At 42.7% G+C, this 17,126-nt stretch overlaps 1 protein-coding gene across 1 annotated transcript; it reads left to right on the top strand.

Moving 5' to 3' along the window:
• Nucleotides 1-675: 675 nt before the first annotated feature.
• Nucleotides 676-13,380, top strand: LOC311234625 (cystatin-C-like; the record flags this gene model as incomplete). Its single annotated transcript, XM_084321872.1, has 3 exons — nt 676-861; nt 10,676-10,789; nt 13,091-13,380. The coding sequence occupies 3 exons, from the start codon at nt 676-678 to the stop codon at nt 13,178-13,180; spliced, it is 390 nt and encodes a 129-aa protein (XP_084177998.1). The 3' UTR covers nt 13,181-13,380.
• Nucleotides 13,381-17,126: the final 3,746 nt, after the last annotated feature.

Genomic DNA, 17,126 nt, shown 5'->3' with positions numbered 1-17,126 from the left:
CAGGCTGCTATGAGACTGATCCACTGTATGATATCAGCCAGCAGTACGTGGTGCTAGTGGATCATATTCAGGCTGCTGTGAGACTGATCCACTGTATGATATCAGCCAGCAGTACGTGGTGCTAGTGGATCATATTCAGGCTGCTATGAGATTAAGAGACTGTCACAGAAGCGGTACTTTGACAAATCCAGCAATACGCTTCAACCTCTGATGGAAGGACAAAGTGTCAGGTTGCAAACACCACAAGGTTGCAACCGGACAGCGATGGTGAAGGAGCTTTGCAGTACCTCATCCGTTCAGAAGGAAAGCTCTACAGGAGGAATTGCCGAGCCTTCCCCAGCACAACTCGTTCTGCCGGTGGCCGAGCCTTCCCCAGCACAACTCGTTCTGCCGGTGGCCGAGCCTTCCCCAGCACAACTCGTTCTGCCGGTGGCCGAGCCTTCCCCAGCACAACTCGTTCTGCCGGTAGCCAAGCCTTCTCTAGCACAACTCGTTCTGCCGGTAGCCAAGCCTTCTCTATCACAACTCGTTCTGCCGGTACCCAAGCCTTTCCCAGCACAACATTCTCCACATCAGTGTCCGTTATATAAGTGTCTTCGAAATCAGGGTCTGTTGTTGTTGTTTTGTTTTTCTCTCCTTTGTGGAACATTTTGTATCATCATCTGTCCGAGAATAATGAATTGGAAGGTCGTCATTCCAATACTGGCGGCAGTGTTCGCCATCGGAGCGGCCAGTTGTATAGGAGGTCTGACTGATGCGGGAGTACAAAACGCCTTGATTTTCGCAGTTGCCCAACACAACAATGCCTCCAATGACATGTACCTGACAAAGGTGGCCGAAGTGTTCCAAGTTCAGAAACAGGTGAGTGGAATTTGGAAATATGTATTGATTATGTGCCATATATGTGTAGACTAATAATAATAATACACTTTATTTGTATATCACCTTTCATACAAGAATTGCAGCTCAAAGTGCTTCACAGCAGCAAAAACTACTCATATTAAAATGGGCAAAATAGACAAAGTCAAGGTAAGACCTAGAACACCAAATCAGTTCTTCACATTAGGATCCAACATCTCAATAGGCCTCCCTGTTTACGACTCATCGTCACACATAATATAGAAACATTTTATATAATAGAAGAGTAGCAAAATAGTGCAATAGTGCAGTGCAATAAAACAGTTAGTAAAATAGAATAGACAGAGTAAAATTATGCAATAGTGCAGTTCTGAATTACTGTTTAAACTGTTCAAAACCAGACAGTCTTTACAGATGAGCGCATTAGGGAATCCCTTGAATAATAAGTAAATATAAAGTTATAGAGTTTCGAAGCTGTAAGCCGAATACAATTCATAGGAACACCCACGATATAGGATACCTGTATCCAGAGCAGCATTAGGTGCTATGTATGCTTTTCATTCAATTAAGACACATTTATTGCAAGGGTTTTGTATACACATAAACTCAACAAATAACCTCTGTTCTCCTTGCAATGTGTTTTTAATTATTTCTTATACAGTAGGAAGGGGGAAGAAAAGGGGAGGTGTGTGTGTGTGTGTGTGTGTGTGTGTGTGTGTGTGTGTGTGTGTGTGTGTGTGTGTGTGTGTGTGTGTGTGTGTGTGCGTGCGTGCGTGCGTGCGTGCGTGCGTGCGTGCGTGCGTGCGTGCGTGCGTGCGTGCGTGCGTGTGTGTGTGCGTGCGTGTGTGCGTGTGCGTGTGTTTGTGTGTATTCACAATGGAGAATATTTATTTTAATTATGATTAATTAATTAATTCCAAGGAGGCCTGTAGGGTTGACATGAAGGAATCTCTATGATTCCTCCCAAATAAGAACACGGAGCACACCAGTCTGTCAAGTTAAGTGTGCTCCTCAGAGCTCGTAAATCCTGCTCTCAGTCACGGCCGAATCCAAGGTTAGGGACGGTTGGGGAATCCCACAACCAGCCCTAAGATGTCTCAAATGGCCCTGAGAGCACATTTCTTGTTGTAAGTCCGTTGGAGAATGAGACCCATTGAGTAAAAAAGTCCAGGAAGATTACCAGAGTTTGTACTGTCACTCTGTGCTCAGTGAGCACAGTGATGCATTGTATAGTCTGATGGCTGTTGTGTAATGAAGGACTTCCTGTGCCGTTCAGTGTTGCATCTTGGGAGTCTTAGTCTAACACTGAACGTGCTCCTTCTCTCTGCCAAGTCTGTATATTGTGGGTGGGAGGGGTTGTCTATGATGGCGTGGAGCTTAGCAAGGCCCCTCCTCTCTGACACCACCGCCAGAGAGTTTAGTCCCCCCCCCTCCCCCACCACGTTACTGGCCTTCCTGAGCAGTTTTTCCAGCCTGTTTGCATCCCCCGCTCTCAGTCCGCTGGGAAAAAAAGAATCTTTCCTAATTTTCTGTCTATAGAGTAGCTTCAGAGGAATAACATGTATGCATTCTGAAATTGGGCATACTTCCCCTTTTAGTACAAAAGTGGATGGAAAAGTTCACAAATATTGAGTGAACTTTCCTAAACTTTCCTAAGCTGATCACTTCCGCCTGGGCATTGTGTCATAGTGCCTCCCATCGCCTGGGCATTGTGTCATACTGCCTCCCATCGCCTGGGCGATGTGTCATAGTGCCAGGGGCGGACCTAGCACATTTGGCGCCCTAGGCGAGATTCACCACTTTCAAAATTCAAAATCTTTTTTTTTTTTATCTTTTTTTTTTGCTTTGCACAGTTTTGGCGCACCCCTCTATATCGGCAACCATTATTTTTACAATAAAAAAAATCAAAACATCGCCGCGCTACCAACCGGTTAACCCTTTTCACTGCGACAATACACCGAAGGTTAACCCTTTCACGATCGTCGGTTGTGTGATAGTAAAGGGTTAACCCTCCGTCGTGTGGCAGTGAAAGGGTTAAAGTACTGCACCTATAATTTTTACAAGCAAGAACAAGAGCTAAGAATAAATGTAAAATGCACACTAAAGAATTAAAACAAATAAACAACTTAGCTAACACACAATAATAATAATAATAATAATAATAATAATAATAATAATAATAATAATAATAATAATAATAATAATAATAATAATAATAATAATAATAATAATAATAATAATAATAATAATAATAATAATAATAATAATAATAATAATAATAATAATAATAATAATAATAATAATAATAATAATAATAATAATAATAATAATAATAATAATAATAATAATAATAATAATAATAATAATAACAAACAATACAATTGCTTTAAAAGAAAATTATGTATTGTAAAATATGTTACACATATATAATCAAAATATAATATGCTAAATAAACAAACAAATAAATAAAAATTACAAATTCACTTTGTCTAAAGAACTATTTACATTCCACTCCCTATCATCACACTTCAAGGTTAGCCTGTAGCTCCTACTGGTTTCCATTTACAGTGCAATCCTTCTGGCCTTCCTCGCTGCAAAGTCATCAATCACATCAAATTGTCCAACTTCTGAGCCAGCTCCTTCCCATCCAAATCAGATTGCCCTCCATGGTTTAAGGTGTGTACAAGTACCTCTGCTTGCTTCATCAGCTCTTGGTGTGGCAGGTCTTGGAAGTTGTACAAAATTGCATACCTTTCACCTTGGCACGTTTCTCGTCTTCTTCTTTTCTTCTCTTTTTAAACTGGATGGCCGGATGGCTTTTGCCTCTTCATAGTTCTCTAACGTTAGTCTTTCTTTCCTCAACGCTCAATTCTATAAACACTTGACCGATACCCATCAATGCACAGCGCTCTAGGCATGTTCTGACTGTGAACACCTAAAGCTGAGGCTCAGACCGACCGACTGTTTTAGATTTTTGGCTCATTTTCCCTTATGTTAGAATTTTTTTTATGTAAAAATAATGGTTGCAGATATAGAGGGGGGCGCCAAAACTGCACAGAGAAAAAAAGAATTTAATAAAAAATGTAATAAAAAATCGCCTGTAGGAAGGTCCGCCCTTGCATAGTGCCTCCCATCGCCTGGGCGATGTGTCATAGTGCCTCCCATCGCCTGGGCATTGTGTCATAGTGCCTCCCATCGCCTGGGCATTGTGTCATAGTGTCTCCCATCGCCTGGGCATTGTGTCATACTGCCTCCCATCGCCTGGGCGATGTGTCATAGTGCCTCCCATTGCCTGGGCGATGTGTCATACTGCCTCCCATCGCCTGGGCATTGTGTCATAGTGCCTCCCATCGCCTGGGCGTTGTGTCATAGTGCCTCCCATTGCCTGGGCATTGTGTCATAGTGCCTCCCATCGCCTGGGCGATGTGTCATACTGCCTCCCATCGCCTGGGCATTGTGTCATAGTGCCTCCCATCGCCTGGGCATTGTGTCATAGTGCCTCCCATCGCCTGGGCATTGTGTCATACTGCCTCCCATCGCCTGGGCATTGTGTCATACTGCCTCCCATCGCCTGGGCGATGTGTCATAGTGCCTCCAATCGCCTGGGCGTTGTGTCATAGTGCCTCCCATCGCTTGGGCATTGTGTCATAATGCCTCCAATCGCCTGGGCGTTGTGTCATAGTGCCTCCAATCGCCTGGGCGTTGTGTCATAGTGCCTCCCATCGCTTGGGCATTGTGTCATAATGCCTCCCATCGCCTGGGCATTGTGTCATACTGCCTCCCATCGCCTGGGCGATGTGTCATAGTGCCTCCCATCGCCTGGGCGATGTGTCATAGTGCCTCCCATCGCCTGGGTGTTGTGTCATAGTGCCTCCCATTGCCTGGGTGTTGTGTCATAGTGCCTCCCATCGCCTGGGCGTTGTGTCATAGTGCCTCCCATCGCCTGGGCATTGTGTCATAGTGCCTCCCATCGCCTGGGCGTTGTGTCATAGTGCCTCCCATCGCCAAGTGTAAGCCAAAACTGAATCATGTACGACAGGGTCCAGTGGTCCATTCCAATAAAGAACTAATATAATTTGGACAATCTCTAATTATGGCTTTATAAATAAAAACATTCCAATGCAACTTACGTCTCTCTGCCAGAGAAGCCCACCCAACCTTATTATATAGGATACAATGGTGAGTACCATAACTATCACCGGTGATAAATCTAATGGCTGAATGGTAAACAGAGTCTAAGGGCTTAAGAGTGGAAGCCGCTGCATGTCTATAAATCACATCTCCGTAATCCAAAACAGATAGGAACACTGCTTCAACAACTCTCTTTCTGCTAATTATAGGGAAGCTGGCTCTATTTCTATACAAAAAGCCAATATCTTTCCGTAATTTACTGGTGATGCCCACAGGATATTTAAATGTAAATCATTCATCAATCCAAAACTCTCTTGATATCAGAACCATTCAGAGTAGATATATGCAAGTCACTATAAACAATATTTTTGGCTTTGGAAAACAACATGAATTTAGTTTGACTGGAATCACTTAACTGGCAAGGGCCCACATGTGGGCCCTTTTGAGGATGATTTGCCCACCGGCACTTTGGCGACCTCTAGTGCCTCGGGTGTGCATATCTTTTAATACAATATATATAGAATTAAAGCCCGATTTGTTGCCTGTCGATAGCAATTTCAGGTGACAAAATCCGCTCAGCGGTTCTCGAGTTACATGCCGATATTTGAGGCTTGCGCAAAGTACACGATATTGCGCAAATACTACTCCCGACTCTTGGGGCTCTAGTTCCGTCAATCATTTGGCGATCTCGAAGATTATTGGACAGGGTTGTAGCCAATGAGTGTGGCTTTCCAATGACACCCCACCTGGGGATGTACGAATCAGGGATCTAGGTGAAAAACTCACCAGCGAAAACAGGAAGAGAAAAAACGCAGAATTAATTGAAGTCTATGAGAAAACTGAGCTTTTCTTTTGTACACAGTTTACCAAAATCACTCCTAATCACTCATTTCTGAACGGATCTTTATGCAATTTAGACATGTACTACGGGAGTTTTTTAAGCCATACAAATTTCTGGGGAAATACTCCTTCTGGACTACTAACTACTAACAGCGGCACGGTGGTGTAGTGGTTAACACTGTCGCCTCACAGCAAGAAGGTCCAGGGTTCGATTCCCGCTTGGGGACCAGGTTTCCATGATGCCAGGTACCCAGGTGGGGTATCTCCCAGGCCTTTCTGTGTGGAGTTTGCATGTTCTCCCCGTGCTCGCAAGGGTTTCCCCCCCCGATAAGATAAACCCAATGGAAAAACATGCACAACAACAGATCGCTAACGCTGTGGCATCCTTGACGAGGACGGACAGGAGCACTTGGATTGGTCCCCTGGCGCGGCTCACGTTAACGCCTGTCTGCTCCCGGCTGCCCTTGGGGGGGAAGGACGACGGGATGGGTTAATCGCAGAGACGAATCGCATCGGCGATTCTAAAGAGACAATGCATGCGTGTGTGTGCTAAAAAAAAAAAAAACTAAACGCTGTGTGTACCGCTAAAACATTGAGTGTCGTTGCATGCCGAATAAAGACCTCTGCAACAAGTCCTGCATTATTATTATTATTATTATTATTATTATTATTATTATTATTATTATTATTATTATTATTATTATTATTATTATTATTATTATACTACAGAAAAACTTGAGTAACAAGTTTTTCTACAACTCAAGTTCAGACCTATGTTACTCTATTTCATTAGCACTAAAAGTGATCTTTGTTGTATCATAACCTTCAGAATGTTATCTTTCAAAAGAGACCAGGCTTATGCATGTGCTATAAAGTGTAGTATTTTGGTTTGCAAAAAAGGTATGCAGTCCTCAAAAACGAAAACAAAAATGGCCACTTTTCTGCCTGCATGTTAAGATTTAAGCACCAATTTTAGACTAATAAGTGCATCTTGCAGGGCGTCAAAGGACAGTTGTAAATATTTAGTGGCAGTTGCACAGAATCAGCAGTACAATAGAGAACTGTGTCATCCTCGTAAAGGTGGCTTTGACAGCTGCTCAGAGATGAGACAATATTATTAATGTAAATGGTAAATAAGACCCGTGGAACACCTTTTGTGATGGGTAGAAGGTCTGATTGGGCATTTCCCATTTTCACACACTGAAATCTTTCTGATAAATAGTTTTGAAACCAACTGCAAGCACCTGTATCAAAGCCAACACTCTCTAATCTTTGTAATAGGAGAAGGTGGTCAACAGTATTGTACTGTGTTTTTCTCTAAAAACCAGATTGGTATGGGTTTAATATAGAGTGCTTTGTGATGAATGTTTTAAGTTGGTTGTTTACCAATGACTCCAGAGTTTTGCTAGACAGGATAACTTGGAGATTGGTCTGTAATTATTTAGGTCACTTTTACCCCCCCCCCCCCCCCCCCTTTATGCATGGGAACCTAAGACCAATAACATTATTGAACAATGATTACAAACTCATTGCCCATATGCCAATAGATTAGAACACAGAATCCCTAGCATAAACATAGATTCTGTGGAGATCTATCAAAGATACGATTGGTATCAGATCTACTTGACTCTAGTAGGCTAAATGAAGATGATGGTATGTATCTTATTTCTATATTTTCTAAAGGCTTTTGATTTGATTGAACATTTCATTATCATTCAAATATTTTCTTAGTTTTTGTGGTGGGGTTTACCACTCCAACAATGTGCCTATATAAGAAATAATATGTAGAAATAAATTTAATTTAGAAAATCAGTTCTTCTCAGATGAGGACATTAATGAGAACTTTCAGAGAACCTATACCCACCACCTTTACCCACTGCATTAAAACTATGTGCGCGGGTTGATTGAAGCTTTGATTATTCGCAGATAATTACTGAAGCTTCGACGCCCAAACGATGGAAATTCGGACATTTCAGTTCTGTTGGAGCAATGAAACCTTCATGTAATAACTAACAGTTCCTCCCACATTCACAATCAATCACAGGATTCGGCAAGGATGTCAGCTTTCAGCATTTTTGTTTGTTATGGCTACTGAAATACTTGCAATACTGGTTAAAAATTACATAGTCCAAAGATTGCATGCATTTGGAAATCATATAATTGCAAGTCAATTAGCGAATGATGCAACCTCCTTTCTAAAAGATAAAAATCAAGTCCAAGGTGCTCTCAACCATGTAATTATTTTTCAAATGCATTAGGCTTAGAACTAAATTAACTGGTAAACTGATATATATGTATCAACTAAGAGGGGGCAGCCCTCAGGGACACAGGAAGGGGGGGTGCGGGGGGGTTGCAGATTTTTTTTTTTTTTTTCCCTTTATGACAGTATTTATATATTTGTATATAATGTAACTGTATAACTGTAACACTGTATATTATAAGTTTATCCTGCTCAAAGCACGTCACCATTTTAATATTGTGTGTATTGAGCCGTACTGTATTGTAGCCATTCTCCAATCTGTTAAATAAAGTTTTCATTCATTCATTACACTACTGTATGTACACAATCATACGTGTAAAACCGAGTAGATTTTCGAGTGATGACAGACTGTCACAGACTGATTGAATGACAGGTGAAACAACTAATTGTATTCACCTCCCGTCTCCCGCCCTTCCCACGCGCCACGAACCACTGAGCTACTGTGATACAGTGCTTGCGCAGTCAGTCGATTTGAGCTAGTAGTCAGACTTTGCTAGCACAGAATGTCTCACTCGCAGAAAAGAAAAATATCAGATTTATTTTCTAAACGTCCCGTCGGTCCCAGTGACAGTCCCACTAAATCTGATAAACGTCAGAGAGAGACGACAGGTTCAGCCTCAGCATCAGGTATTGAAGAGTTAACTGAGTCTGTTCCCCTATACCCCCCCTCGGGCGCCAGGGGCTTCCACTAAGGGGTGATGCAAATAGGGATGGGGTGTTATGGCAGCTCATGATGGAAAGAGTGCGCACTGAGTCTGATCCCGAGTTGAAGAATTGGCTCCAAAAGAGAGACAACTGGATGTCCAACAACATCCAAAACGAAATCATACAGCTGCTTGCCCATGATATTCAGCGACAAATTAGAGGCAAAGCATCCAAAAGCCCAATCTTTGGCTTGAGCGCTGACGGAACCACTGATGTCACTCACTGGAAAAGAACAATTCTCGTGTAATATACAGTTCGCCGATGACAACAAAGCTCAGAACTTCTTTTGGGGTTTTTACAATGCCCGGCCCAGACTCAACAGCCGAGACGCTGTTTTTGTGTATAAAATACTTTTACGCCTCGACCTGCCCATGGAGAGGCTGATAGGATACTGTTTTGACGGGGCCAGCAACATGTCTGGGGGGTACAGGCTAGACCAGGGGTTCCCAAACTTTTCAGGCCGCGACCCAAAAAAAACTGTGTCAGAGAGCCGCGACCCCCACTATTATAGGAGGTAAAAAAATATATATTTTAAATGGAAATGTATGGTTGAAACATGCAAACGTTCAAACGTACACACACTAATAAGCATTGGAGGCTTTTAACCAGGGCCGGACTGGGGAAATCATTCAGGCCAGGAAATATAGCCCCAGTCAGGCCACTTTTTAAGCAGGGGGTCTGGGGGTCCCCCACCAGGATTTTTTTTGTTACAAAGACTTAATTTCCTGCATTCTGGTGCAGGCATTTTTTTTATTTGTACCCTTTAAATGCCAGTGTTTGTGATGGCATCACAACTTATTGTTAAAAAACAGGCTAGCATATGTATGATTAGCAACAACACAGATTTTTATGGATTTTCAGTTTTTTGTAATTGATAAATACAATATTTTATTCAACTTCAGCCCTGATCATAACACCACATATTCATTTTATAATTCTAACCCTTTAAATGCCAGTGTGTGTGATGGCATATATTTGCAATATATCAAATGCAAAGTACATTTTTCTGGGGGGGATTATTACAGGCTAGCATGTGTCAATGATTAGCAGTTTTTCGTAAGGATCCCGCCTCCACCAATCACATGCGGCTCCCTTTGTGTGTGTGTGAGAGCAAGAGAGAGATAGTTCTCCAACTTGTGTGAGTTGCAGTGATCTCCTGGTTGTTCCCCACCTAGGTTATCTAACTATTGCGCTGGTGCAAATAGAAACACTGGCCTGGCCTGCTTCTAAGTTCAGTGGCCTGACCGCAAACTTTTTTTTTTTTTTTTTTTTTCATCTGGCGACCCCCCAGCACCCCCTGCCGTTTTATAGTTCCCGCGTGCCTGGCAGCCCTACAAAATATAATAACTGTACTTAGTTGCTTAGGCTGGTCAGTTGATTTGGTTTAGCTTAGTCAGTTGATTTGGTTTTAGTTGACCATGTCTTTCTTAGTTGATTAGGCCTAGTGATCTTTCATGCTTCCCCCCCGGCCCCATGCTGAATTAGTTACTTCTTGAAAAATTATAAGCTCATCTCTGGTTGATTTTAAAGAGGTCCTTCTGCGTGATTGCATGTGGGAAACACACTTTTACAGATTTGTTGATTTGTAAGTCAACTAATCAATTAGTCAAATGGATCAATTCCATGACTAAAAATCTCTTTAGTCTGACGATACTGTAGCCCTAATATGGTATTTCGAGAGGAACATAACGGTAACATGCTAATTGGTGGGGGCACTTTTATCCAGAGTGTCTCCAAGTACCACAAGTGCATAGTTTTAGCATGGGTGGCCCCCAGTGGGGAACAAACCCCTAGCCCCTGGCAGTGGTCCTGTCATACTCTTTAGCCATTGACCGTACAAAATAAAAATAATAACCCTCCCAACTCTGCCTCTCTCCACAGGTGGTTACTGGTATGAAGTATATTTTCACTGTGGAAATGGCAAAGACCCCCTGCAGGAAAGGCAGCATTGCCATTGAGGTTTGCAACATCCACACAGATCCTGCACTGGCTCAGGTAACGACTCCACTGCAGTAGGGTTGCACGATACACTTATACTAGAAAAGTATTGCCATACCCAGCTGTTAAAAACGATCCAATACTATTACTATACTATTTATTACTATCGATACTTTTAGAATAATAGCCTGATGCCCTATTTTCTATTAATTGTGTGTGTGTGGTGGGCGTGGTGGCCTGTGGGCGTGTCAGCTGAACACACACCAAGGTATTTTCAAGCCAGGGCCCTCATTTATCAATGCTGCGTACACACAGATATGTGCGTAAACCGTGCGTACGATCATTTCTAAGCAAAGTGTGGGATTTATCAATATGAACGTGTGCTTGAGATTGTGCGTACATCTACGCACACCTCCGACCGTGCGTACATCATACATGGCACCAAACGGTAGAATAGGAAAACTGCAACAAAACGGAATAAGCTTTCATGCATTAGTTTCAACACCGACGTGTTCGGTATGACTCATAATTAATTATAGTTAATTGTAAAATAGAGACATGAGTGTAATTATTGTCAAACCCTATAAATAGCATTTGGAATAGGTCTTTCCGAATGAATGCAGCATGGTTTATCTTGCATTATCGGAGGACTTGTCACAGGGTGCACTCCGTGGGGAGCTGTTTTCAGAGATTTGCAGAGAAAATATAATATTAAGTAGAGTCCGCTACCCGAGACACATTCCCCTTGATTTCTACCGCAATTTGGGACCCAAATTGGAGCATGGAACAAAACGCACGAATGCCATCCCTGTGCACATTCAAGTCCTCTCCACCCTGGGATTTTTGGCCACCAGCACGGTCGGTCCAGTGTGAGATTGAAGATGGATTGGGCATTTCCCAACCCTCCATGAGCAGGATTAATTAACTTCATAAGCTCCATCAATAAACAAATTCAGTTATGTGAATAGAAAGGAATTCCACTCGGTCAATGTACAGATAATCTGCGATGCGCATTTGGCTGATAAATGTCACTGCCGGTGACCGGGAGGAAAGCAAGACTCCTTCAGGCCTAATTTAATACAATTTAATTGTAATGTTATTACTGGGGTATCTGTAATTAAAATATCACTTAAATGCGGGTGATCAGGGTTATCCACTGAAGCCATGGTTAATGACTCTGACAAACCCAACGAGTCAACGACCCAACAGGAGCTCACACGCGCCCAAGAGCCATTGTAGAGCGCAGTTGGCCTGCTGAAAGTTTGGTGGCTGTGCTTGGCACGGGGGTGCAGACGCAGAACACCCACCTCCAAACGCCGTAGCAATTTAGTCAAGAGGATCATACAGCAGTTTTAAGTAAGTCTACCCTTGCAAGGTCTTAATCTAACTTTAAAAAAGGCATTTATTTTGCAGTATATAGTAAACGCAAGCGCAAAATAGTGGTTACAAGTTTTTATTCTCCATTGGGTTGCACAGGTAGAAATTTGCTTCAGTGACTTGTTCATTTCAGTCATTACTGTGCAAATGTCGGGTCAGTTTGTCATTTATTATGTGCTGGTTCTGTACTGCGTCAGTCAACAACCTTGGCTCCCTGCACGTTGAAGATAGTCTGGACACTCAATGGGTGTCCATGGGAACTCAGCAGAGTTGTCTGTGAAATTGACAACTTCATTGGATTTATGTATTCTCAAAAGATATTTAAAATCATACGATTAAATATTGTTTAAAATAAAAATCTGGATATTATTTTGTGTCATGTTTCCAAATAAGATTGTTGCTTCAATTTGTTGGTTTGATGACCTCCGTGATCAATCTCGCTCTCAGTGAATTTTATCTTTTAAATTCGCTTAGCCATTATTCCACATTCCACAAACAGGCATGTTCCCATGGGGGGGGGGGGGGGTTGACGTGACTGAAAGTCTGAAAGGCCTTCAATTTTATCTGGTAATTGATTCATGGCTTCATTGATTGGATAATTTGTGTCATATTGAAAGGTATCTTTTGGACAGAAACTGCATCCCAAAACATCATTATTGTTTACAAACGGATAAAGGCATATTAGGGGATATTATTTACACTTTGTTTTTAATAGTAACTAAATGTACTTAAAGTGTGATATATTGCAATATAGGGGAAAGCCAATACTTTTGTATCATGATACCATTGCTATTGTGGCCTAAGTAATGGTGATGGCATCATATTGTGGGGTCTCTGTTGAGTCCCACCCCTAGTGCCGATTATCTTTGAGGCACAGAGTACCTGATGGTACCAGCTTACATTCACCTGTGGTTGTACATATAATGCACCTATGAGGCCTTAACACACTTCAGAGTAACTTGTTCATTCTTTTCTCCTCAGCCTTACCAGTGCACATTCGAGGTGTGGAGCCGCCCTTGGATTCACGACATTCAGCTTTTGAAAAACCAATGCTCGGAAAACACAGCATAGAATTAAGACGCCTACAGGGAGGATCTTCAATATCAGCATTTATTTTCTAATATAACCTAAAATATTTGGTATTTTTGATCAGATGATGTTATCATGCAGTATAATCTTGCTGTCTTGAATTTAAACCAGATGTAACCATACAAGGAATCACCTATGCAACACTGCAACGTGGAATATTGATCTCACAATAAATTGCTTTGAGCATCTCATCTCTCTGTCCTGCACTTTATTTTGTGTCAATGTTGTACCTGAATGCATACAGGTGTCTTGCACGGCTGACAAGAGATTAGACCACAGATCTGCCTGATCTAGTGTTTCTCAATGGATGGGACCTATATTATGTCAGTAGAAACCCATGATTAAGCAAAAGGAAGATGCCATTTTGTATGATGATGTATGTGGGTTCCAAGTCATTTTGTATGATGATATACAGTATGTGGGTTCCAAGTAATTTTGTATGATGATGTATGTGGGTTCCAAGTCATTTTGTATGATGATGTATGTGGGTTCCAAGTCATTTTGTATGATGATATATGTGGGTTCCACTTCCAAGTCATTTTGTATGATGATATATGTGGGTTCTGCTCCTCCCTCCCCATCAACATGGACCTCCTGCAATTTGCATACCGCCCCAACAGGTCCACGGAGGACGCCATAGCCCATGTGCTGCACACAGCAGCATCACACCTGGACAAGAGGAAGGGGAACTATGTGAGAATGCTATTCATCGACTACAGCTCGGCATTCAATACCATAGTCCCCTCCAAACTCATAGCCAAGCTCAGGGACCTGGGCTTAAACTATGACCTCTGCCAGTGGGTCTTGGACTTCCTGACGGGCAGACCCCAGGTGGTGAGAGCAGGCAACTGCACCTCCTCATCCATCACCCTCAACATAGGGGCCCCCCAGGGCTGTGTTCTGAGTCCCCTCCTCTACTCCCTGTACACACACGACTGTGTGGCTCAGCGGAGTAGCAACACAATCATCAAATTTGCTGACGACACAGTGGTGGTGGGCCTGATCTCTGCCAACGACGAGAGGACCTACCTGGAAGAGGTCAAGGTCCTGGCGGGATGGTGCCAGGAAAACAGCCTCTCCCTGAACGTCAGCAAAACAAAGGAGATGATTGTGGACTTCAGGAGGTCGGGGGTCAAGGACTACAGCCCCCTCAGCATCGACGGGGCACCGGTTGAGAGAGTCAACAGCTTTAAGTACCTCGGAGCCTACATATCCGAGGACTTGACATGGACTACACACATTGACAGTGTTGTGAAGAAGGCACGACAACGCCTCTACTTCCTCAGGCGCCTAAGGAAGTTCCAAGTCAGTCAGAAGATCCTTAAGAACTTCTACTCATGTACAATAGAGAGCATCCTGACTGGCAACATCACCTCCTGGTTTGGGAATAGCACTGCACAAGACCGAAGCAGACTACAAAGAGTGACACGTTCAGCCGAACGCACAATTGGAGGGGGGCTCCCACCCTCCAGAACAATTACAACAAGCGGTGCAGGGGCAAGGCTAAGAGAATCATTAAAGACTCCAGTCACCCGAACAACTGCCTCTTTGAACTGCTGCGGTCAGGCAAGCGATACCGGAGTCTCAAGGCGAGCACAGAAAGACTCAGAAGAAGCTTCTATCCCCAGCCCATCAGGCTGCTCAACGAACAATGAACACTACACAACAACAACCATCAAACGCACATAGCACACACATCCACACGCACACACTCACTTTAAACAAACACACTGTAGCACCCACTCCCCACACTTTATAGCACACACTCACTTTAAACAAACACACTGTAGCACCCACTCCCCACACTTTATATTTATTGATGAAGGATTGCACTACAACTCGTACACCTTACTGTAAATTGTACCTAAATTGTACCTCATCCCATTTCTGCTTTGCACTATATAGTATTGTACATTAGTACACTGCATAGTATTGTATATTATATGGTAACTCAGTTACGTCTATTCTGCATCGAACATTGTACATATGTCTATACTGAACACTGTGACCTCATTTTCTACTTCTAATTTACATGCTATACTATGTTATTTGATACTATCTTGTCTAGCACAGTCTCTGGAGCGTAACAGTAAGAAGCATTTTGTATGAAAGTATTCTGTACTTCTGTATGACAACTATTAAAGAAACTTGAAACTTGAAACTTCCATGTCATTCTTGCCATGATACAAAAATCAAGGTGCCCTTCTTTTTTCATTATCGTTTACCGTTACTGAAAATGTTTGGATGTCACTTGCTGTAGATTCAGCACTGCCATAGGCTTCCATTGTATCTGAAAATGTGTCTTAAACACCACATAAACCCATGAGAGTCACCACATCTGACTACAATGCCATGCTAACATCGGATGTGCATTCATTTTCCTGAAAGCCTTTTCTCCCCTGAAAAGTTGCCCTATTGTGCCTTAACACAGAGTCTAAAAAAGAAGAGGAGGAATACTTCCTCTGAGGCAAAGGTGCGGTACAGGGATAAGGTGGAGCTTCAGTTTGAACATGCTGATTCCAAAGGTATGTGGCAGGGCCTGAGAACGATGACAGACTACAAAGCCCCCCCCCCCCCCCCCCCCATGCTGATCACTGATGTCTCCCTGGCACATTATATTTATCTATTTATTAAAGAGATTTGCACTATACATTCATACCTCATTTGCATTTGCACCTTGCCTTAAAAAAGTTCATTGTACTTAGATTGTACTTAGGTTGTACTTTAGTTTGCATATTGTATTGTATATTGTATAGTGTTATTCCTCTTTTAATAACTTTTTTACGAAGCACGTTCTCAGGGGCTCATACAGAACCAAGCATTTCACTGTAAAGTACATGTACGGTACTTATACGTGACAAATAAAAACAAACTTTTTTTTTTATCCACTTTTTCTCCCATTTTCAATTTTTCTCCCATCCCAATTTCGTATCATCCAATTCAACCCTCCCCTGTCTCGAACGCTGTTTCTTGCCTCCCACAAGCCGGCTGCAATGTGGTCTAAGTCATACATTGCACGAGTCCCCTCCGATACTCGAGGTAACAGCAGTCGCATCTTTTCACCTGCGCGGCGCGATCTTTCAGCGTCAGGGGTCTGCGCTTTATGGGGCGCCGCCCCCATCGCTTCCTGATTCTACTGCGCAGGCGCACCAACCGACCTGTAGGAGTCGCTGTCCACAACGCCCGATCCCCACCCATCAGTTTCCCACCCCCTAATACTGCCAATGTGTATTAGTACGGACGACCAGCTAAACTGAAAGCAATGTGGAGCGCTGGGCTCGAATAGGCGAACCCAGCGTCTCCAGTATTCGTGGTGAGCGCCTTGCCCACTGCACCACGTAGCCGCCCAAAATAAAAACAAACTTGAACTTGAATTTGTTTTATGCAAAATCTTTCTGAAAACAAATGACGCATGCATGGCATTTTTGTCAAATGTGGTGACTATGCCATGAAATGCAAAAAAAGTTTGTAGCCCTTTTGTCTGCATGTCATTCTCATTTGTTTATCACTATATGTGGCACTATGTGAACTCCTTATTTTCGTCTATAGAAATCCATTATATGTCACAACAACACAAGGTGGCTATTGGGTGTAATAATGGTGGTTTTAAGGGCCAGCAACAAGTTATCTTACACAGCTTTTGCTTAGTTGTTATTGGGGGGTCAAAGTTGAGGTATGGACACTATTTTGACGTAGGTTTCCTTGTTGTTTTAATGTGCAAAATAAAGCTTCTTTGGTGTGCTGCAGACCTGTGCAGAATCTGGCTTTTATTTTGAAGGAGAGAAACATGACCGGAGGTATAATTGTTGCAACTGCTAGCGGGATACAGGTGACAGGAAGATTATTTTTCACATGTAATGGAGTTGGCAACCCAACAGCAGCTGGATAAGTTGTGTGACGTTGCGTCAGTACATACTCAAATAAAACC

This window comes from Notolepis coatsorum (genome assembly GCF_963971535.1).
Source record: "Notolepis coatsorum genome assembly, chromosome: 9".
In the NCBI taxonomy this organism is placed as follows: Eukaryota; Metazoa; Chordata; class Actinopteri; order Aulopiformes; family Paralepididae; genus Notolepis; species Notolepis coatsorum.
The sequence above is the reverse complement of the archived record's forward strand: the minus strand, read 5'-3'. Positions and strand labels throughout refer to the sequence as shown.